Below are 19,034 nucleotides of genomic sequence, written 5' to 3' on the forward strand. Positions count from 1 at the left end.
AAATGTTATTGAATTATATCATTTTCAAATCATCTCATATTTCCCTTTTTCTATAAAGACTAATTTTCATGTTCATTTCATCTCAATTCTGTACATCTTGGATTAGGAGAGCAATGACATTGCTTTGCAGTGCTCATTATTTGTGATGTCAGCACTACTGTGTGGACCTCATTCCTGATGAACTTAAAACTCCTTCCATAGCTATAGCTTTGTGAGCAGTAGCTTCCTGAGGTTGGGAAACTCCCTTTCTATATGGAGGTCATGTGACATGCCTGAATTCCAGTATTCAGCTCATCACATGCATGAGCTTTTCCAGACAGTGTGTGTATTTCTTGTTTTATCATGTAATTCTGTTTTCCTTTGCTGCACGTTTACCTCTTTGTCCCTAGAAGTGGGGAGTGACTGAGAAGCTGAACTTCAAGGAGAGCTGAGCTTTGACTTCTGTGTCTGCAGGTGGCCCTGTCAGAGGAGCAGCAGGGGGCAATTGAGGTTCAGGTGTCACCTCACCAGGATATGAAGCCCAAATGGATGAATCTCTGATAGGCAAAACCTGGAGGCCATAGACTGCAGAATGTCTTTTGCTTCTGCTGTTCCTTTTCATTTTATCTGCTGCCATCTTTCTCTGGTATCTTGAATGGTGTGAATGGGTGTGGGGAGACCCCCACATCCTGTAATATAGTGTGTTCTCATGTGGAAACATCCCATTCTACTGGGCATATCTACGTGTGCATTATTGTGAAGATGATTTCTTCTTAAGCTTTACTGTCTAATTGATAATAATAAACTTAGTTTAAATATTTGTTTGATAATGAAAAATAAATACAAGTAAGTGTCTAACAGCTAGGGCTTCTGAGTTTCACCTCCATGGCTACATAGTCTGTAGTTCAGGTTAATGAATAAGGAAAACAACTGAGTCCCTGGAAGTCATGCTGTCCCAAATTCTTTCAATCTTAATGTTGAAATATGCATTCACAGGTTTTGGTGTGCATCGTAGCTTCAACCAAGCCTGAAAATAACTGCAGGTTGAATTAGATGATTTGATAATAGCTTTGAGATTAGATGTAACAGAAAATATCTAAACATCACAAGGACTCGTAGTTGAGTTATAAATTCATTAGGTTAGCGTCACAAATACAAATCAGCTTCATTTTTATTGGCTGACACGCTTTATCCTCAGGGTGATCTAAGATGATGATTAGTATCTTGTACCAATTTCTTCCTTCAATCTCCTGATATAAAAAGTGACAATGCTGGTTTTCAAGAAAAAATGTAGATTTTTCATTCTTTCAAGATTTCTTACAAGATTACCTTTCAAGGTAAAGAATGAAATGATTGGCCCTTTCCTTGTAGCCACAAATTGGAGCCTGCCAGTTAAAGAACTGTCTGAGAACACCTTGGTAGCTTATGCTGTTAATCTATAACAGGGTGCTTGGGTATGGTTGTACATGGGTTACATCAACAACTTTCTTTTCATCTGTAATATGTATAATGTTTAAGCATATAAGAGATGTGGAAAATATGCTATTCTATTTGCTTTTATTCATTGCAATTATTCTCTTGAAAGTTTCAGTGTAACCATATTGTAATGTTTGTATTGCTTGAAAGATTATGCAGGGGTATAAACACTGTAAGGGAAAATTAAGAATCAGGAGGAGGGAAACATTAGGAGAGAAAGAAAGGACATTTCTGGATAGAAATGAGACAAGAGAATAGAACTCAGAAAAAGTATAAAGAAGGAAACCATCAAGAGAGTGTACATGTGTTTTCCCTTAACCCCCTCAGTTAAAATGCCATAGACCCTGACTCCATGGATTCTGTCTGAGCCTTGTGATGCTCTCGTCTGTCCCCCAGGCAGGAAACAAGTCCTCCAAGTGACCTGCACAGCCGCCCAGAAGGACGTCCTCACTTCCATCACACATCCACTTGTCTTTTATTTCTCAATCTCATTCATGCTCTATCCCAGGCAATTATAATTCCTAATTCTACCAGGGATCCTTAAGTTAGGTTTTCCTTTTCTAGAGGCTACAGAAGTTAACATACAGGATGCATGTCTGTTTGATTTCTCAGTCAATATATTTAATTATGAAGAATGACACCGGATTGCTTTGTGTGCAGCCTTCACTGTTTGAGTGGTGACTGACATGCTGACAGGACACTTGAACCTGTGGCTCTTATATCTGTTAATTTACTAATTCACATTTGAATGGGCTCCAGGGTCCAGAAATGTAGATGACCCAGCTGAGCTCTAGGATATCATGGGAGAACAGTGTTGGCCTCCGTGTTTAGCATCAAGAGTCAAGCAGACTAGAATACAGGTCAGCTCATAGACTTCTGCACATGATATAGACACAGGAGGGACAATGGTATTGGGAAGCTTTGGTTTAGAAAACACAGATCTGGGCAGATCTGAACCTGATGGACACTGCAGGGACAGAGGAGGAGAGAGAGAAGATTCCAGACCAGCTAGATTTTATGGTCTAACAATCCAGGCTCTGCCTAAATCCTGGGTTTTTCTTAAACACACATTCTATGAGAATTATAATCATGAAATCTGACCAAGCCTCTGGCTAGAATGTGAAAATATTCAGGAGTGTCCACCAACTTCTTCACCATGTGATTTCATTGACAAAGGCGGGGTCCTTTATGTCCTCATCTCTATCAGTTTGCATTTAGTTCATGAGGGACTATGCCTCATATTTTTTATACTAGTACAAAAATATAATGTTTTGAGATCATCATATCACTTCAGTACATACATGTAGAGAGAATTCCGCGGAAACTTGTTAGATTAAAAAAAATGGAGCCCATATACTAGAGAGGATCATGTCTGCATTATTTGCTGGGCTGAACCTGTGCTCTGTGCGTGCTGTGCGCCCCCTGGTGGCTGTGAGCGGCCTCACAGTGAGGTTTATGTCTGGGTTCACACTGAGATCCCTGACTGTGTCTGTAACACAGTAATAAGTGGCGATGTCCTCAGACTTCACACTGTTCATTTGCAGGTACAGAGTGTTCTTGGCATTGTCTCTGGAGATGGTGAATCGATCCTTCAAGGATGGTGCATACTTTGTGGTACTGCTATCTCCATTAATTTCTGCAATGCACTCCAGCCCCTTTCCTGGAGCTTGGCAGACCCAACCCATCCAGTAGTCACTGAAGGTGAATCCAGAGGCTTCACAGGAGAGTTTCAGGGACTTTCCAGGCTGCACTAGGCCACCCCCAGACTCAACCTGCAAACACAGAGAATCCTGTCAGTAACTGCCAAACAAGCTTAGTATTTATACCACTCTTGTACAGAAACATACTCAGTACCTATTAACAGAGCAACAAGGAAAACCCAAATCAGCCCCAAATCCATGGTGTGGGTGTTGTTCAGTGCTGATCACTGAATGAAGAGACCTGGGAATCCAGGGCTGGGATCCTTTGCCTGAGCTCAGGGTCAGTGCTGGGCTGGTTTTCATGAGAAGAGAGAGGCCTTATTTGCATGTCTTCGTGGTATCTGATAAGTTCTGTTGTGGGAGCCTAGAAATGTCAGGTCCTAGTTTGTGTATAAGTGTGCTTGGGATAGTCTGGCAATAAAGATAATGGTTGGAAAGTTTTGTATCATATTAAGATATTCTCTCTGGTAAACACAGAGTCTCATCTATTTTATTTATACTGACAAACAGAAGAAAGATGCATTTTAGTGTTAGTTTCCCCCAGTTCTCCATGTTCTGGATTATACAGGGCAGTGGACATTTGTCGTGTGCTCTATAGCTCTTTTCTGTAAGCATTGTCCCTACTGTGTGAGCTTCAACCTTGATGGACATGGCACTCCCTGAGTTGTATGTAGCCCTGAGTACTGCTGTCTGCTGAGGTTGGGAACACCTTTTATTGTGACAGTGGTTAGTTTGGTGGAAAAGTTAATATAAATAAAGATAGGATGAAATGTTGCCCCTAGTAAAACAGGGGCTTCAGAGGATAGAAAATGTGTACAATGAAATGTCACACAGTTAGAACATGTGACTTTCTATTGTGGAGTCTTACAGACTGTGGCTTAGGTTAATCATTAAGAGAAAGATCTGAGTCCCAGAAGTCCAACTAGCCCAAATTCTTTTAATCTTAGTGTTGGGAGATATGCTTACAGGTTTAAAAGTGCATCCACACTGAAAGAAATCTTTTGGAATGACTTAAGCATAGTTGAAGGTGTTTTTGCTAACAGCTTCAAGGTGAAAACCTTGGGAAATAACCTGAAGTTTAAAAAGGCACAGAGTGGAATGAAAGATCTCATTAAGGTCCAGGAAAAAATATACAGCAGCCAGTTATTGTTGGCTGACATGCCTTCCTTGCTAGGATTGATTGGTGACAAGAGACAATGATTAATTCCTTGTGCCATTTTCTGCCCTTACCCTTATTGATATAATATATAATGTATATGCATATAAACAGATCTGTTAATGAGTGGGGGTGCACCCTGAGGATTTAAAATAGAGATGTTTCTTTTTCATATATAATTTTTAGGTTTATGATTCTTCTAAGATTTTTTTGTAAGATTATCTTTAGAGATAAATAATAAAATTATTGGTCCTTTTTTGTAACTGCAAAATGCAGCCTGGCAGTAAAACAATATCTTCCTTGCTTGGACATTGTTAGTCTGTAACAAATTGCTTGGATATGAATGCATGTTTTCCTTGGGCGATTTGTTTTTCACCTGTAAAAGCTAAAAGGTTAACCATGTAAGGAATATGGAAAACATGTTATTTTTTTTACTTGTATTTATTGTAAGAATTCACTTGAAAAGTAGAATGTAACCACGTAGTAATTTTTGTATTGCTGGAAAGATTCTACTGTGGTAGGTGAGCTGTAAGGAAAGAATGAAGACAGGAGAAGGAAAACACCAGGAAAGATGTAGAAGGAGATTTGGGAGCCAGACAAGAGGGATAGAGGGGACGGATCCAGATAGAAGTAAGAAAAGAAATGAAGAACTGAGCCAGAAGCTGACACAGAGACCTTCAGTGTGTGTGAGTGTGTGTCAGTGTGTAAGTGTGTGTGTGTGTGTGTCAGTGTGTGTCAGTGTGTAAGTGTGTGTGTGAGTGTGTGTGAGTATGTGTGTGTGTGTGAGTATGTGTGTGAGTGTATGTGAGTGTGTTGTGAGTGTGTGAATGTGTGAGTGAGTCTGTGTGTGTGAGTGTCTCTGTTTGCATATGTGTGAGTGTGTGAGTGTGTGTATGTGTGTATGTGTGTGAATGTGTGTGCATATGTGTTAGTGTTTGAGTGTGCGTGTGAGTGTGTGAGTATTTGAGAGTGTGTGTGTGTGTGTGTGTGTTTGTGTGTGTGCATATGTGTGTGTGTGTGTGTGTGTGTGTGTGTGTGTGTGTGTGTTCCTTCCCTTCTTTACCAGCCCCAGGGATTTAAAAGCTGTTCCCCTCACCAGCTCCAGATAATTCAGAAAACTCAGGTTTATTGGAAGTGAGCTGACATTGTAGGTTTCCTGTCAAACCATAAGATACTGGAGATTGGTCCTCAGGAAAGCGATACTGGGATAGTAAACACACAGTGTGTGCAGACTGCTGTGGTGGATCTGGGCTAGGAGACATGATAAGGCAGGGACTTGGTAGCTTCCGATAAAGCCTGGAGTATATTAAAGGCAAAGACACTGGGCTACAAAGGAGGGTTTGTAAGGAAGAAAGAGGAGGGGAAATGTGCCCCCTGTTGGTACAAACCTCCCTGTAGGGAGATTTGTGTCTGGAGTCCCCTCATTGTGGAGTCTCTTACACAGTAGTAAGTGGCTGTGTCCTCAGGTTTCAGGCTGTCCATTTGCAAGTACAGGATGCTTTTAGAATTATCTCTGGAGATGGTGAACCGGCCCTTCACAGATGCATTGTACTGTGTTGTGTAACTATTCGCTTTGTTTCTACTCTCTGCAACCCACTCCAGCCCTTTCCCTGGAGGTTGGCAGAACCAGCTCATGTAGTAATCACTGAAGGTGAACCCAGAGGCTGCACAGGAGAGTTTCAGGGAACCCCCAGGACGTATGATGCCTCCCCCAGACTCCACCAGCTGCATATCACACTGGACACCTGCAATACTAGAGAATTTGGGTCAGGAAAATGTTACAAACATCCATTGTCCCTCTTACTCACGCCCTCTTCTTACTCGGGCTCCCACACACTCAGCATCACTTGTTCCCATAAACGACCTTTAAAAATAGATACGAGGAAGATGCAGTTCAACCAGAACTCCATGGTGAGAGGTCTGTGTTCAGTGCTGATCCCTGAATGGGAGACAAGGGAAGTCAGGACTGGGCCCCTCTGCTAGAGAACAGGCTCAGGTCTGGGCTGGTTTTCATGAGCAGAGAGAGACAAATTTGCATTTCTTCTTGCTATATCATCTTGCTAGGGTTGAAACAGTAGAGGAGGCAGTCATTAGAACAGAAGGCAGATGTTAAATGGATGAGTTAGCAGTAACAATGTTCAAATGTCACTTATTGTGTGTGTGCTAAACTCTTCAATGTTTTGTCCTTTAAACATTTCAAAAACTCACTCTGCTTCAGAATTATAATAAAATATCATTTTGAAAATTTACAGACAATTGATAAAAAGCTGAGTTAATGTTGAATAGAAATATTAAAATCTAAAGCCTCCTTTGAGGACTGAATTCAGTAGTGTAGCATGCTCCATTGCCTAGACTTGATCCCCCTTTCCAAGAATATATGCTTAAGAATTATGACTGTTCTCCAGAGTTAGATTTTGTTAAGTGACAAAACTATTCAAATGCCTAATTTATATATTTGTTGGAGCAAGCCAACATTTTGCTTGGGTGTGTTTATCATCCGTAGGTATTAACTCACTTTTAATTTTAATACCCTTAGAGGAAGCACAGGTTCCATGTCTGGGTTAACCAAGGCATCTCCTTCCTGGTCTCTAGGTTGTGTTCAGGTATCTTTCTGTCTATCTGAACTCTTGAAGGTCTGGAACTTCCATAATGTTTGGACAATAAGTCACAGAATGAGCAATCTTGAAATAATGACATCCTACATGAGAAGAAAATGTTGAGTTATAATATTTCACTTGTTGAGTTTATTCTGAACGAAGGAAAGGAACTTCACAGTGGGTTTTGGATCTTGTGGGTTGTGTCTCTACTGTTTCTATGGTTTTCCCAGGAAAGTGACTAAGGTTCAAAGAAACAACTACAAATCTGTATCAGTCTTGCTTTTGAAACTTCAAGGAGACAAACCATATTCATACTGATTATGGAATAGAATCATTCTAGGTGTAAATAAACAGATAATGTGAAATAGAAATCTGATAAATATGAACAGATTAATTGCATTTGCAAGTAAAGAAAAACAAAATCAATTTCTGGATAACTGGTTAAACTGAGGAACAGTTTTGAGTGAGGTAACCCAGACTGAGAAAGACAAACATTATGTCTTTTCACTCATATTTAGATCTTAGTTTTAAATATTGCTTTGATGTAAGGGTTTTAAATTATTATGATTCTATATACTAATGTATCTTAAAAACAACTTATAACAGGTATGCCTACCATGAAATTTGAATAGTTTTATTAAACAATATTTTGGAATTTTTCATACATGTATGAAATGATAACCCACTCCCTCAATGCCACCAGACCCCTTTAGTTTTAAGGTCTCAGGTCAGGGCTAATGTTCTTTTCATGCTTGTATTCCTGAGTTCCTGGTTTTTGATCAGGAAGCCCACACTGCTCATTTTTTTTCTTCCCTTTTCCACAAATATGATGGTCTTCAATCATTCCCAGAAAATTAGCTGGCTGTCATCTTGTTGTAGCACAGGCTCCACACCTACTTCTCACTCCATCCAGACTGTGGAATGTAGAGGAAACTCCTGCAGATAGAAGCAGCTGCATCCCATAATTCCTCCTCCCTCCTCAACTCCCAAGTTCTCCCCATCCATATTGAATACCTTCTTGTCTTTTGAAAACAAATAGGCTTCTAGTGAATAAAATATAATAAAGTAAAACTAGATAAAAATAACACATTGAAACAGGATAAAACAAACAAAAAACTGGAGGAAAATGCCCAAGAAAAGGCATAAGAAAAAGGTGTGGATGCAGAGACCTCCTGATTTACATGCTCAGGAATCCCATAAACACACAAAATTAGAAGCTGTTCTATATAGGAGAAGGAACTGTATGATAAAAATGAGACAGGGAACCTCCCAAATGCATTAGAATTGGACACCTGATGACATCAGCTGATGGACCCACAGCCTATGCTTAGGGGTGTTTGGTTTTCTCAGTCAGAATCCCTTAGATAATCTAATTTTTCATTTGAAAGATGTTATAATAGGATTTTGATTCTGGGTTAGGGTTAGGACCACAAGTACATTTGTCCTTTCTGCTCTAAAACCCCATCTGCTGTCAACACACATGGGGCCTAGTTCTTCAATAGAGAAATTTATTCCACTATGAGATAAACTGTCTTCATGGTGATTGAAGAATTGGGTCATTTCTGTTATTATAACATTCCCAGGAGAGAGACATGGATTCTAGGAACTAACTGATCCTGTGTCCTTCTAGGGGAGGGTTCTAACTGCCATAGGAGATGGTCTCCTGGGCCTTGTGTGTGGTTAACAGAGAGGAGTAAACTCTGAGTAAAGTCAGGAAACACCCTTGCTGGCCCCTATTATCACAATTTCATGTTTTTCTTGTCTTTGTTGTCTTAATATCATCAGATTGTTCCCATTACATCAAGACAGAATTATATCTTTTCATGATATTCAACATTTGTACCATCAAGGTGTATGTGAACTCTACTAAGTAAAAGCAAAACTAAAAGAAAAAAAAGATTCTTAGACAGAAATTATTGACTTCAGACATGCCAAAGTTATAATAGAGCAAAGAGAAATCATGTCTTCCTTGCTGCCACTTAGAACAGGAATATTGTGTATGGAGGAGGGCACTGTGCACCGTACAACAATGTCCAGTCAATGTCAATGCAGAACTTATGTCAAAGATGATCCGGTTTCAGGAAACAGGAGAATGAGTACACAGGGTTCCTAATGTCATGAAACATTCTCTTTCATTCCGAGCTGGGAATCCCACAGATCTGGCCCCAGTGCTCTGATCAGGAGCACTGAGCAGCAAATTCCACACCCTGAGGCCTCCACAGCATGACGTTCAGCTCAATCACTAAGACTAAAACAATAAGAAATTTGATTACTACTAACAAATACATTTCAATTAGACTTACTTATAAATAAAGGTTTAAAATTATATTTGCAAGGGAAAGGTAAAGTGACTCCCCACAAATCTATGGGAACAAATTGGAACACAGAACTTGGTGTATTATCAGATACAGCAAAGTGGGATGAACTAGGTTTTTGTTTGCCTGATACTGTTGATTTGTATTTTACAGTTCAAAATCATATACTCGTTGTTTATTCCCATCTAGTCCAGTCTCTTAGATTTAAAGGATGTTTATATCATAAAGTACTGACACAGCTAGTCTTTATTTTTGTTTCATTAAGAAGCATGTCAATGGAGGTGGTCACTGATAAAGATGTGGTCAAGCCTGGTGCATTGTAGGGGGCATCTTGGATCAGCTTCACATCATTCTCAGACATCCTTTGCTTTGGAAAAGTGAACAAAGTCACTATAGTACTGTGATAAAGAGACAGTCCAGTCACACTCAGAATGATCATTTCTGAGCAAGTCTCCAGGCTGATCTTCTCTATTATCTCAGTCCCAGGGCAGCTTCCTGCTCCTCCAGGTTTTCTGACACACTCAGGATGTGGAATCAACACTGTGTCTCTTGCACAGTAATAGACTGCAGAGTCCTCAGATGTCAGGCTCCTGAGATCCATGTAGGCTGTGCTGGAGGATTTGTCTACAGTCAGTGTGGCCTTGCCCTGGAACTTCTGATTATAGTCAGTACCACCATTTCCAGGATAAACATATGCAACCCATTCCAGTCCCTGTCCTGGCTTCTGCTTCATCCACTGTGTATCATAGCTAGCGAAGGTGTAGCCTGAAGCCTTGCAGGATAGCTTCACTGAAGCCCCAGGTTTTCCCCAGTTCAGGTCCAGACCTCTGCTGCAGCTGGACCTGGGAGTGGACACCTGTGGAGAGAAAGGCAGAGTGGATGTCACTGTCACCTGAGAGCATGGCCCCTCCTCAAGTCTGGAACTTGGAGCCCTTACCTGTAGTTGCTGTCACCAGGAAGAGGATGATCCAGCTCCATCCCATGGTGAGGACCTGTGTGTTCAGTGACTGTGGAGAGGACACTGATCATATGTTGTTGGTGGTGTGGACATCCCTGTATTTACCACATAGACTCACTTTATTTGCATATTCATGAGCAGGGTGCTTCTTAGATAAGGACCGAGTCCAGCTGGAGAAGAAGGAGGGAGAGGACACCTGAGTCAGGCAGCAGGATACTGAGATCCAAATCCTCATCCTGTCTGTAGAAATTGTGATTCCTGAGACCTGTGCAGATCCTGTGGATATGTCTTAAACCTAATCCCTTTATTTACAAATAGAATCCCAACCTCAGATATTTAGTTTTCTTGATTAAAATATTGGTTTCAGTTGGGTGGTAATAATTGAGATTAGATATTTCAAAAGCTCCTCATTTGGGAGAATTTGTGTTATTATCTCATGAACTAACACTATTTACTTTCTCTGCTTGTTAACACTGTGTGTTACCTGTGTGTGTGTGTGTGTGTGTGTGTGTGTGTGTGTGTGTGTGTGTGTTTATGTATGCTGTTTTATCCTTTTCTTTTTTGTCTGTGTGCTGACTTTTTATAGCGACATTGTAAAGTTGAGTGGTAAGGAGATATTAAAGATCAGGGAGGAACTGGGTAGTGAAATTGTGATCTAAAAATAGTATAGGAAAGATAATTTTCAAACATCAACAACAAATCTTAATAAAACAAACAAAAAATAAAACATGCAATATTTACCAAAGAGATTTTATTGTGTTTGAATATTGGAGATGTCACTTACCAACTGCATCAGCTAACAGACATTTAAAAGGAGTCCACAGAGAGAGTGATGTCCCCTCCTGCCCTCATCCCATTTCTATCCTGCTGATGTGTGGCTACACTGTGACCCCTGCTGGTCTTGATATGCCTTGGCTTACAATAAAGTTTCAAAGTGTGGCTTGAGCAGCAACATATTCCAACTGCTTCAGTCTTCACAGAGCTCATCTTCAGGAAAATAGGCTCTTGTTTTCCTGGAAGCACTGAATGATGTGGCAAAGACTGATTGTAAGCGGTGCCTCTATCTCTACTAATAATTCTGTCAACACCATCGACTTCCCTGCTGGCAGCTGGATCCAGTTCATCACTACACACTGTTACTGCAGAGTGACCACAGAGAATTATGGCATGCTAAGTCACTGAACCTTTGAAAATTCATCTTCTTGTTACCTCTTTACCTGTCACATTTTACCAGGAATCATGGAGTTTTTCCAGTCCTGCTACATTGAGAGGCACATGTCATAGGTTACCAGGTCAGAGTCCGTGGCCCCTGGGACACTGTGTGCCTTCCAGTTCCTGATAAACCAAAGCACTCCCTCAGTAAGGGATGCTTTCAGGCCACCTCTGCTTCTCTGTGTTCCCTAATATTCCTGCTTACTTTCCCTAGTCCTGAGGGTGGGATTTCCTTCACTCTCTGTGTCACTGTCTCTGTCTCTGTTCCTGTCTCCTATTCTCGGCCCCCCTCTCTGAATCACAAGATCATGGAACTAAAAAAAGTTTCAAATATACACACAGACAAAAATCCCCCAAACTTCTTATTTTACCCTTTCTCTAATGTAGGAAATTACCAGTATGGAGCCAGGTAAATATACAAGGGAATTTAATAGGGAAAAGCTTTACTTACAGAGTGTCCTAGCCAGTTGGTGGAACACTGGTAAGCATATCAAGCCAAAGATGAAAGCAAAGGGAGGGCACCAAGTAAGCATCCCTCACTCTAGGTCACCCTGACCACACCCTCGAAGGCGTGCTTAGACACACCTGTAGCCAGCCCCTAGGCAGGCAAGGTTACAGCATCCCCTACTATTCCCCTTGTAGTCTAAAAGTGGATTAAAACTTAACAGTGTAAAGTATCCAAAATTAACAATCATAAAGGAGAAATATAAGAAGACACAGCAATCTGCTTATGTTAACCCTATCTATCTATTTGAACCTACCCTAAAATCATCTGAAAGAGGTGTCCAAGCCTGAACACCTCCTTCTAATCCCAACCATAAACAATAGGAAGCTATCCCTAACCAGGCATATATACTATGACAACAATGGGGAAAGGGGGCATAGCATCCTCCAAGTTACTTCCTGCTGAAATGGGACAGAGATAGCCTTGTGGGTTCCTGTAGGAAGAAAATGTTAGTGCAGTGAAAGTCTTGAATGTATTGTATCCAGTCCATGTTAGATGGGATCCACTTGATTGAAGATCTCACTTGAAATCTTCAACTTGATTGAAGTCAGTACCCGAGTTCTGTTCAGAGTGTCAGTTGAAACTGAGTAAGTAGGATCCAGTGCAGTCAAGGAGTTATGGCCCAATTTCTTTCCAGGGTGTCCAGGGATTGCTGTCAGGCAGGTCTTCATAGGCTGTGTGGGACTGAAACATAAATCTTAGCAGAGAAATGTTTGCTTGAGTAAGTATGCATCATAGATTTCAGACCTGAGACAGTGGCCCCAGTGTGTGACAAGGCTATCAGATTAATTTACAGATGGATTTGGAAGGTGCTCCCAGGAATGAGAAAAGCTAATATAACAGTGTATAATGTTGTTTCCAACTCAGTATGAATCTCTGAATTATTCTTACACACATCAATACAATAATATATGCTACAGAGAGTCAGATGACTCTTGTCTGTTTAGCTCTATCTTCAATATCATAAATCAGATGGACTTAATGTTGAAGGAGAGAAGCAGCTGGAGTCAGTCGATTGCATGGCTTCTGTTCTATCAACACCGCAGTCTCTGAATGTGATAATTCTGGCAATGAAATCCACAAAGGCTGCTAGAATCCCCTCTGTTATGATAAATCTTTCTGCCAAAAGCCGCCTGAGCCCCACTGCCACGTGTGACCTTTAGGCTAGCTGCCCGCCTAAGTTAGGGCCCAAATGAATACACAGAAACTTGTATTAGGTTCAAAGCTGCTTGGCCAATGACGAGGATTCTCATCTGTTACCTCAGTCTTAACTATCATAAACCTATACATTTTATAAGACTTATCTATTCGGACAACTTATTTGCATCCCTTCTTGCCAGTGGCTCACATCCTGCTGCTGGAGGAGGTGAACAGGAAAAGGGGGACACTTCCTGTTTCCTTGCTTAGATGTGAGTCTCCTTGCTATGTCACTTCCTGCCTGGATCACCACTTCTCTACTACATTTCCCAGAATCCTCTTTGACTCCTAGTCCTGTCTAACTTGCTGTTTCATTGGCCAAACAGAACTTTATTAAACAATCAAAAAGATAAACATACACAGAAGTAATTCCCCTATCACCCCTCAGTGCACAACTTTCTTTTTTTTCCACTCCCTTTGTACAGGCAATTACATTTTATATCTTGTCATTCATTTTTTTCATTCATTTATTTAGCTCATAAATAAAGCCATGTACAATTATGATACAGAATACAGTATATTCACAATGGCATGGCTAAATTAAACCAATGAACATGTTATATCACACATATTCATCATTTTTGTTTTGAGAACACTTAAAGTATACTCTCTCACAACTTTTAAAATATAGCATATTGTTATCAACCATATTTATCATGCTCTCAGTAGACATCAAGACTTCACAAAGTCCATGCCTCTTTTCCAACTGTAGTTTTATATCCTTAAACCAATCATTTCCCCATTGTTAAAAGACCCACATTGAAGCCGAATAGCCACAATTCTGCTCTCCGTTCCCATATGTTCATCATTTCTAGGTTACACATAAAATTGAAATTGTGTCACATTTGTCTTCCAGTGTGTCAATATTTTTTTGGCAAGCATATAACTTTACTACTTACTAAAGATGAATCAAATTTGCATGCACAGGTGAGCACTCACTGAAACACCTTGGATTCATCACATATTTGATATATATATATATATATATATATATATATATAGAGAGAGAGAGAGAGAGAGAGAGAGAGAGAGAAAGAGAAAGAGAGAGAGAGAGAGAGAGCAATAATGGCAATATGTTATGCATCAATAGCAGTAAAAGCTTTTCCAGGTTCTGCCGTCCTTTGAACAAAATTGTAGAGACTTCCAGCACACTCCATTTTAAAAAAACAAAAAACAAACAAACAAACAAAAACAACAACAAAAACAACACATAAAAAAACAAAATCCCAGAAAAAAGCACAGTTCTGTTACTCTTGTGGTACTTGGCACAATTTCTTTTAATGCTTATCAGCTTCTGATACCATTACTTCTAAGGCAGTGTTGGCTCTACAGTGCTTGCTGTCTGCTACTTTGGAGAATCTAATATTTTAAGTTTGTCTACAGGCTCATGCACAGTTCCCCAACTGTGGCTCTTCTTTCTGTCTTCATTGTCTATGGTTCTGTTGATCATATATTCCAAGAATGAATGGTGATCTGTGCCTCAGTTTTTTTCCAGATCCATGAAACCCAGTCTGTTCTTTGGTGTTCCTGGATCCAGCTGTAGCAATGATCACTAATTTTGAACTGAACTGATAGACAGCACAACTGATTGACGGTGTCTACAAATGCTCTACCAGGCCAAATTCCAAACACTCTGTAGAACAAAGGAAACAACCAGGAAAGGAAACCACCAGGTATCCAATAGCCTCTGAGAGATGATGGAGTATCACACAGGTCCATGTTCTATAAAGGGTTGAGATTATGGGGCAGTTGGGTGACACTGGGAAGCAAATAAGTATGGGACCAGAGAATACTGTGTGACCTCAGAACCTACCTCAACTAACATGAGCATACATTGATTATATTAAAAAATTTTGTGAAAACTTACTTAATAATACTCTTGAAAACTTATAAGAATTATACTTATATGGTGTTACATTATGATACATACCTCACATTCTAAGAGAATGGAAATTCTGCTAGATTACACAGCAAGAATTTATTATGCCCCTCATTCATATATTGGTTTATTAAAACCTAGGCCCACAAAGTTCCCAGTCTCTGACTGTCCAGAGATATTTTTACCATAAAGCAGAATCACACTTTTCACTTTTATTGTCTTTTAATAAAGAAACCTATGAATAGAGGTGGTCACAGGTGAAGAGAATAACAAGGTGTGGTGCACACTAAGGCCTCCTAAATCAGCATCACTTCAGGCAGAGTTGTGATTCTGAGAAGCAGGTAGATCTGTGTGAAGCAACAGATGAGGGACACCCAGAATGTTTGTTTTAAGCACATCTCCAGGCTGATCTTCTCTGCCATCTCGGACCACGGCAGCTTCCTGCCCCTCCAGGGTTTCTGACACACTCAGGATGTGGTTGCAACGCTGTGTCTCTCGCACAGTAATAGACTGCAGAGTCCTCAGATGTCAGGCTGCTGAGCTCCATGTAGGCTGTGTTCAACTGTGTATCTGCAGTCAGTGTGGCTCTGTCCTCAAAGGTCTGTCCATAGTTTGTCATACCAATGCTTGGGAGTATGTTTCCAATCCACTCAAGCCCGTGTCCAGGCTTCTGCCTCACCCAATTCATATAGGCAATGGGGAAGTCATTAGGGTCAGAATCCTTGCAGGTCACCTTTACTGCAGCTCCAGGAGCCCTCAGTTCAGAGGCAGACTGCTGCAGATGACCCTGAGAATGGACTCCTGGGAACGAGAAACAGAGTGGATGCCACTGTCACTTCACCGTCTCTCTCCCAATTGGCCCTAAGACAGGGGATCCACTCACCTATAGCTGCTGCCACCAGGTAGAGGACGATCCAGCTCCTGTCCATGATGAAACCCTGTGTGCTCTGGGACTGGGGGCAATGGGGTAATAGCCTGCTGCTGTAGGGCATGGGGACATTATTTACTTACAACCAGAACCTGCAATTTACATATTCATGAGTGAGGGTAGTTATTAGATCAGAGCTGATCCTGTTTGAGACAGATGAGGAAGAGGACTTCTGTGATAGGCATCGAGGTATGGAGGTCTGAGCTTCAAATCTGTCTGAAGGAATCATTTTGTGCTCCATCCTGGCACTGTTCACACAGTTCTTTTCCATCCCACAGAGAGTCAGTTCATCACATCCAGGTTTGTAATGCAGAAATAACATTTAATGGTTCAAGGAGCACCTGAACCACCTTAGGGTCACCCATATATGCGATGAAGAGAAGTCCACTGAGATCATCCTGAACAAATAAGACACTAGCACAGAGCATTGGAAACTGCTGTCTTTGCCATACCAGTGAGTGATCAGCAGGACTATGGACACCCCTGAAATCAGCTTGCAAGCCTTGGGACATTTTTTTCCCAAAATATTTCTCAGGGTCCTGAGGCCCACATTTATTTAATCTATGCTTATAAATGGTTTGTACCTCTACCATGGCAATGGAATTCAATGTGGCATTTGGTGGGTTCACACACTGGTTCTGGTTAACAAAGAACCTCTCCAGTGTAGAGCATGGAGATCTACATGCCAACTACACAATGAGCTCTCCATGTATGATGTTGACAATGAAATCCACAGAGTCCCTTGAAATCTCAGTGCACAACTTCCTGCTCTACTTCCTCTGCCTTTACTTCCTAGGGATTGGTGGGTCTACAGTGCCCCCTGCTGGTCCTGAGCATCCTCGCATTGAGGTTGTTTCTGGGCACTCAGGGAACCAGCTCACTGTGTCTGCTGCAGTGTAAGGCAGGGCTGTGTCTTCAGTGGGAGCAGAGCTCAGCTTCAGGGAGAACTGGTTCTTGTACATGTTCACTCACACACTGAAGGACTTCTCAGTGACAGTTTCTACCGAGAATTGATCCTGATGAGAGAATTTGGGTTAAAAATTGGTCTCAGAATTCTTTTGGAAAAGAAAAATGTATAGTTGTTATTTTCTTTGTTTGTTCCTAAAAATTTAAGTTGGTTTCCAAAAATTACATACATGTTTATGGCACAAACCTTTGTTACCTTCCTCATGTTATTGTCAAACCTCCTTTCTCCCTCAAGACCCTTCTATGTGTTCATTTAAATTTGATTTGTTATATGACCCATTAATTTTAATAAGGGAAGTCTAAGTAGACCTTGTATTAAAACTAATGGAGCCTGGTGGGTATACCATTATGTATACATCTGAATATGATATCCTGTTCAAAAATATAAATGAAAATGAAAAATGAATATAATAAAAAATAATTCCCTGTTTACCCAGAATCTGGCAGGATTCATTAGTTCATGAGGGAGTAGTATGTAGTAGGTAATACTAAAATATAAAATTATTTTGTTGCTCCATCATAACGGGAATTTTTTCACTATGACTCATAATGTAAATATCTGACATCCAGGACATCTGATATGTGGCCGCTGTAGAAGAGTCCTAGGACCCTGTGGAAGAGTTGTTCAGTTCCCAACTTGGTAGCAGCCCCAGGTTGAAAATCACTGCTTTAGCAGAATATTTGTTTTTTCCCCTAAGCCCAAGGCCTACCTTGTGTCAGATTCCAGAACATTCTAGTAGTTTCAGGCATAGGCTACATTCACAGAGTGGGCTGTAAATACAATCTCACCAGCAGACATCATTGTAGTTCACAGTGTGCTGTTAGGGTGATTCTCCTCTGAGAACAGGCCAAATACCTTCCACTGCTATGAACAGAAGTCAGTGGGGCTGAGGCCTGCAGTTAGGCACCAACTCAAATTCTCCATATTCTGTGAGATACGAGTTTTCTTCAGCACTAGGATCTCACCATCAGTTTGTGGAGAGCAAGCAAATGCCTGAGGCCATAGCCTGAATTACCTTGTGGTTTCCATGGGGACACGTTGGTCAATGACTCAATTCATAAATGCTTATCCAGACATGTCAGTCTTCTCCATACCCAGGTGTTTACTAAAGGTGAATGTTACGATGATTTGGCATGGGCAGTTCTGGAGTTTTGAGGCCAAAAACAGAGGGAACCACAGCCCTGAACCACCTGGATAAAGAACCAGACACCCCTAATCTTTACAAAACAAAACAGACAGATTTTCATTTCTGAACAATATTTACAAGGGGCCACATTTGTATAACAGGGAACCAGGGATCTGAAAATCAGAGTGAACAGGAAACCCCACTGGCTAGCAGGAAATGTTTGCCCACTCCCAACTCCACGATTGTAGAAGGAAGACACAGAGTTGAGAATCAGCCTGAGATACTGTACAGCTGTCAGCCCAGGCTGTGTCTCTGTGTGTTGTCCGAGCACAGTAGTATGTGGCAGTATCTTCAGGGTCCACACTGGCGATCATGAGGGTTACCTGGTTGTTGGAGGTGTCCTTGGAGATTGTGAGCCGGCTCTTCAGGGATGGGTTGTAGTATTTATTATCATTCCACCAAATGTGTGCCAGCCACTCCAGACCCTTCCCTGAAGGCTGGCGGATCCAGCCCACACCCATACCAGAAGTGCTCAGTGAAAACCCAGAGAAAGAGCAGGTCAGACTGAGAGTCTGGGAAGGCTGCAACAGCCCAGGCCCAGACTCCTTCAGGGTAACCTGGGATAGGACATCTGTGGATGAAAAAGTAGAAGGTAAGGTTGGCTCAGAGTGAATTATGGGAGATCGTGCAGTAGGAATCCATGGCACTCACATGCAAGCACAATCAGCAGCAGGAATGAGGAAGCAAACAGGGCCATGGCTGCACACCAGTGAGTGCCCAAGCCCAGCTTTGGCTTTTCAACCTATGTTTGGGTGGAGTCAGGAGAAATTTGCATTCCCTCACCAGGAGCTGACTCTGAAGGAGGGAGTATTTAAATTTTGGGTCTTAGGGGGAGCCAGGCTCTGATGAGGTACAAAGAATGACTCAGGGAAGTTCACATCTGTTCCCCATAGAGACTGGGTAACACATAAGCCCAGGGTCCTCAGTACACACTTCTGGTGCCTGATGTGGGATGCAGCAAACTTGAGAGAGACCCTCA

General features: G+C 41.3%; 1 pseudogene and 1 gene segment (V, D, J or C); both read right to left on the reverse strand.

The window, feature by feature from the left end:
- Positions 1-417: 417 nt before the first annotated feature.
- Positions 418-6,221, reverse strand: LOC118238985. The segment is given in 4 exon segments: positions 418-459; positions 2,901-3,169; positions 5,700-6,056; positions 6,176-6,221. Coding segments are annotated over 4 exon segments (714 nt in total).
- A 3,222-nt stretch (positions 6,222-9,443) lies between these two features.
- LOC118238986 lies at positions 9,444-10,206 on the reverse strand (annotated as a pseudogene).
- Between the last annotated feature and the right edge of the window lie 8,828 nt (positions 10,207-19,034).

The sequence above is a fragment of the Cricetulus griseus genome, chromosome 5 (genome assembly GCF_003668045.3).
Source record: "Cricetulus griseus strain 17A/GY chromosome 5, alternate assembly CriGri-PICRH-1.0, whole genome shotgun sequence".
In the NCBI taxonomy this organism is placed as follows: Eukaryota; Metazoa; Chordata; class Mammalia; order Rodentia; family Cricetidae; genus Cricetulus; species Cricetulus griseus.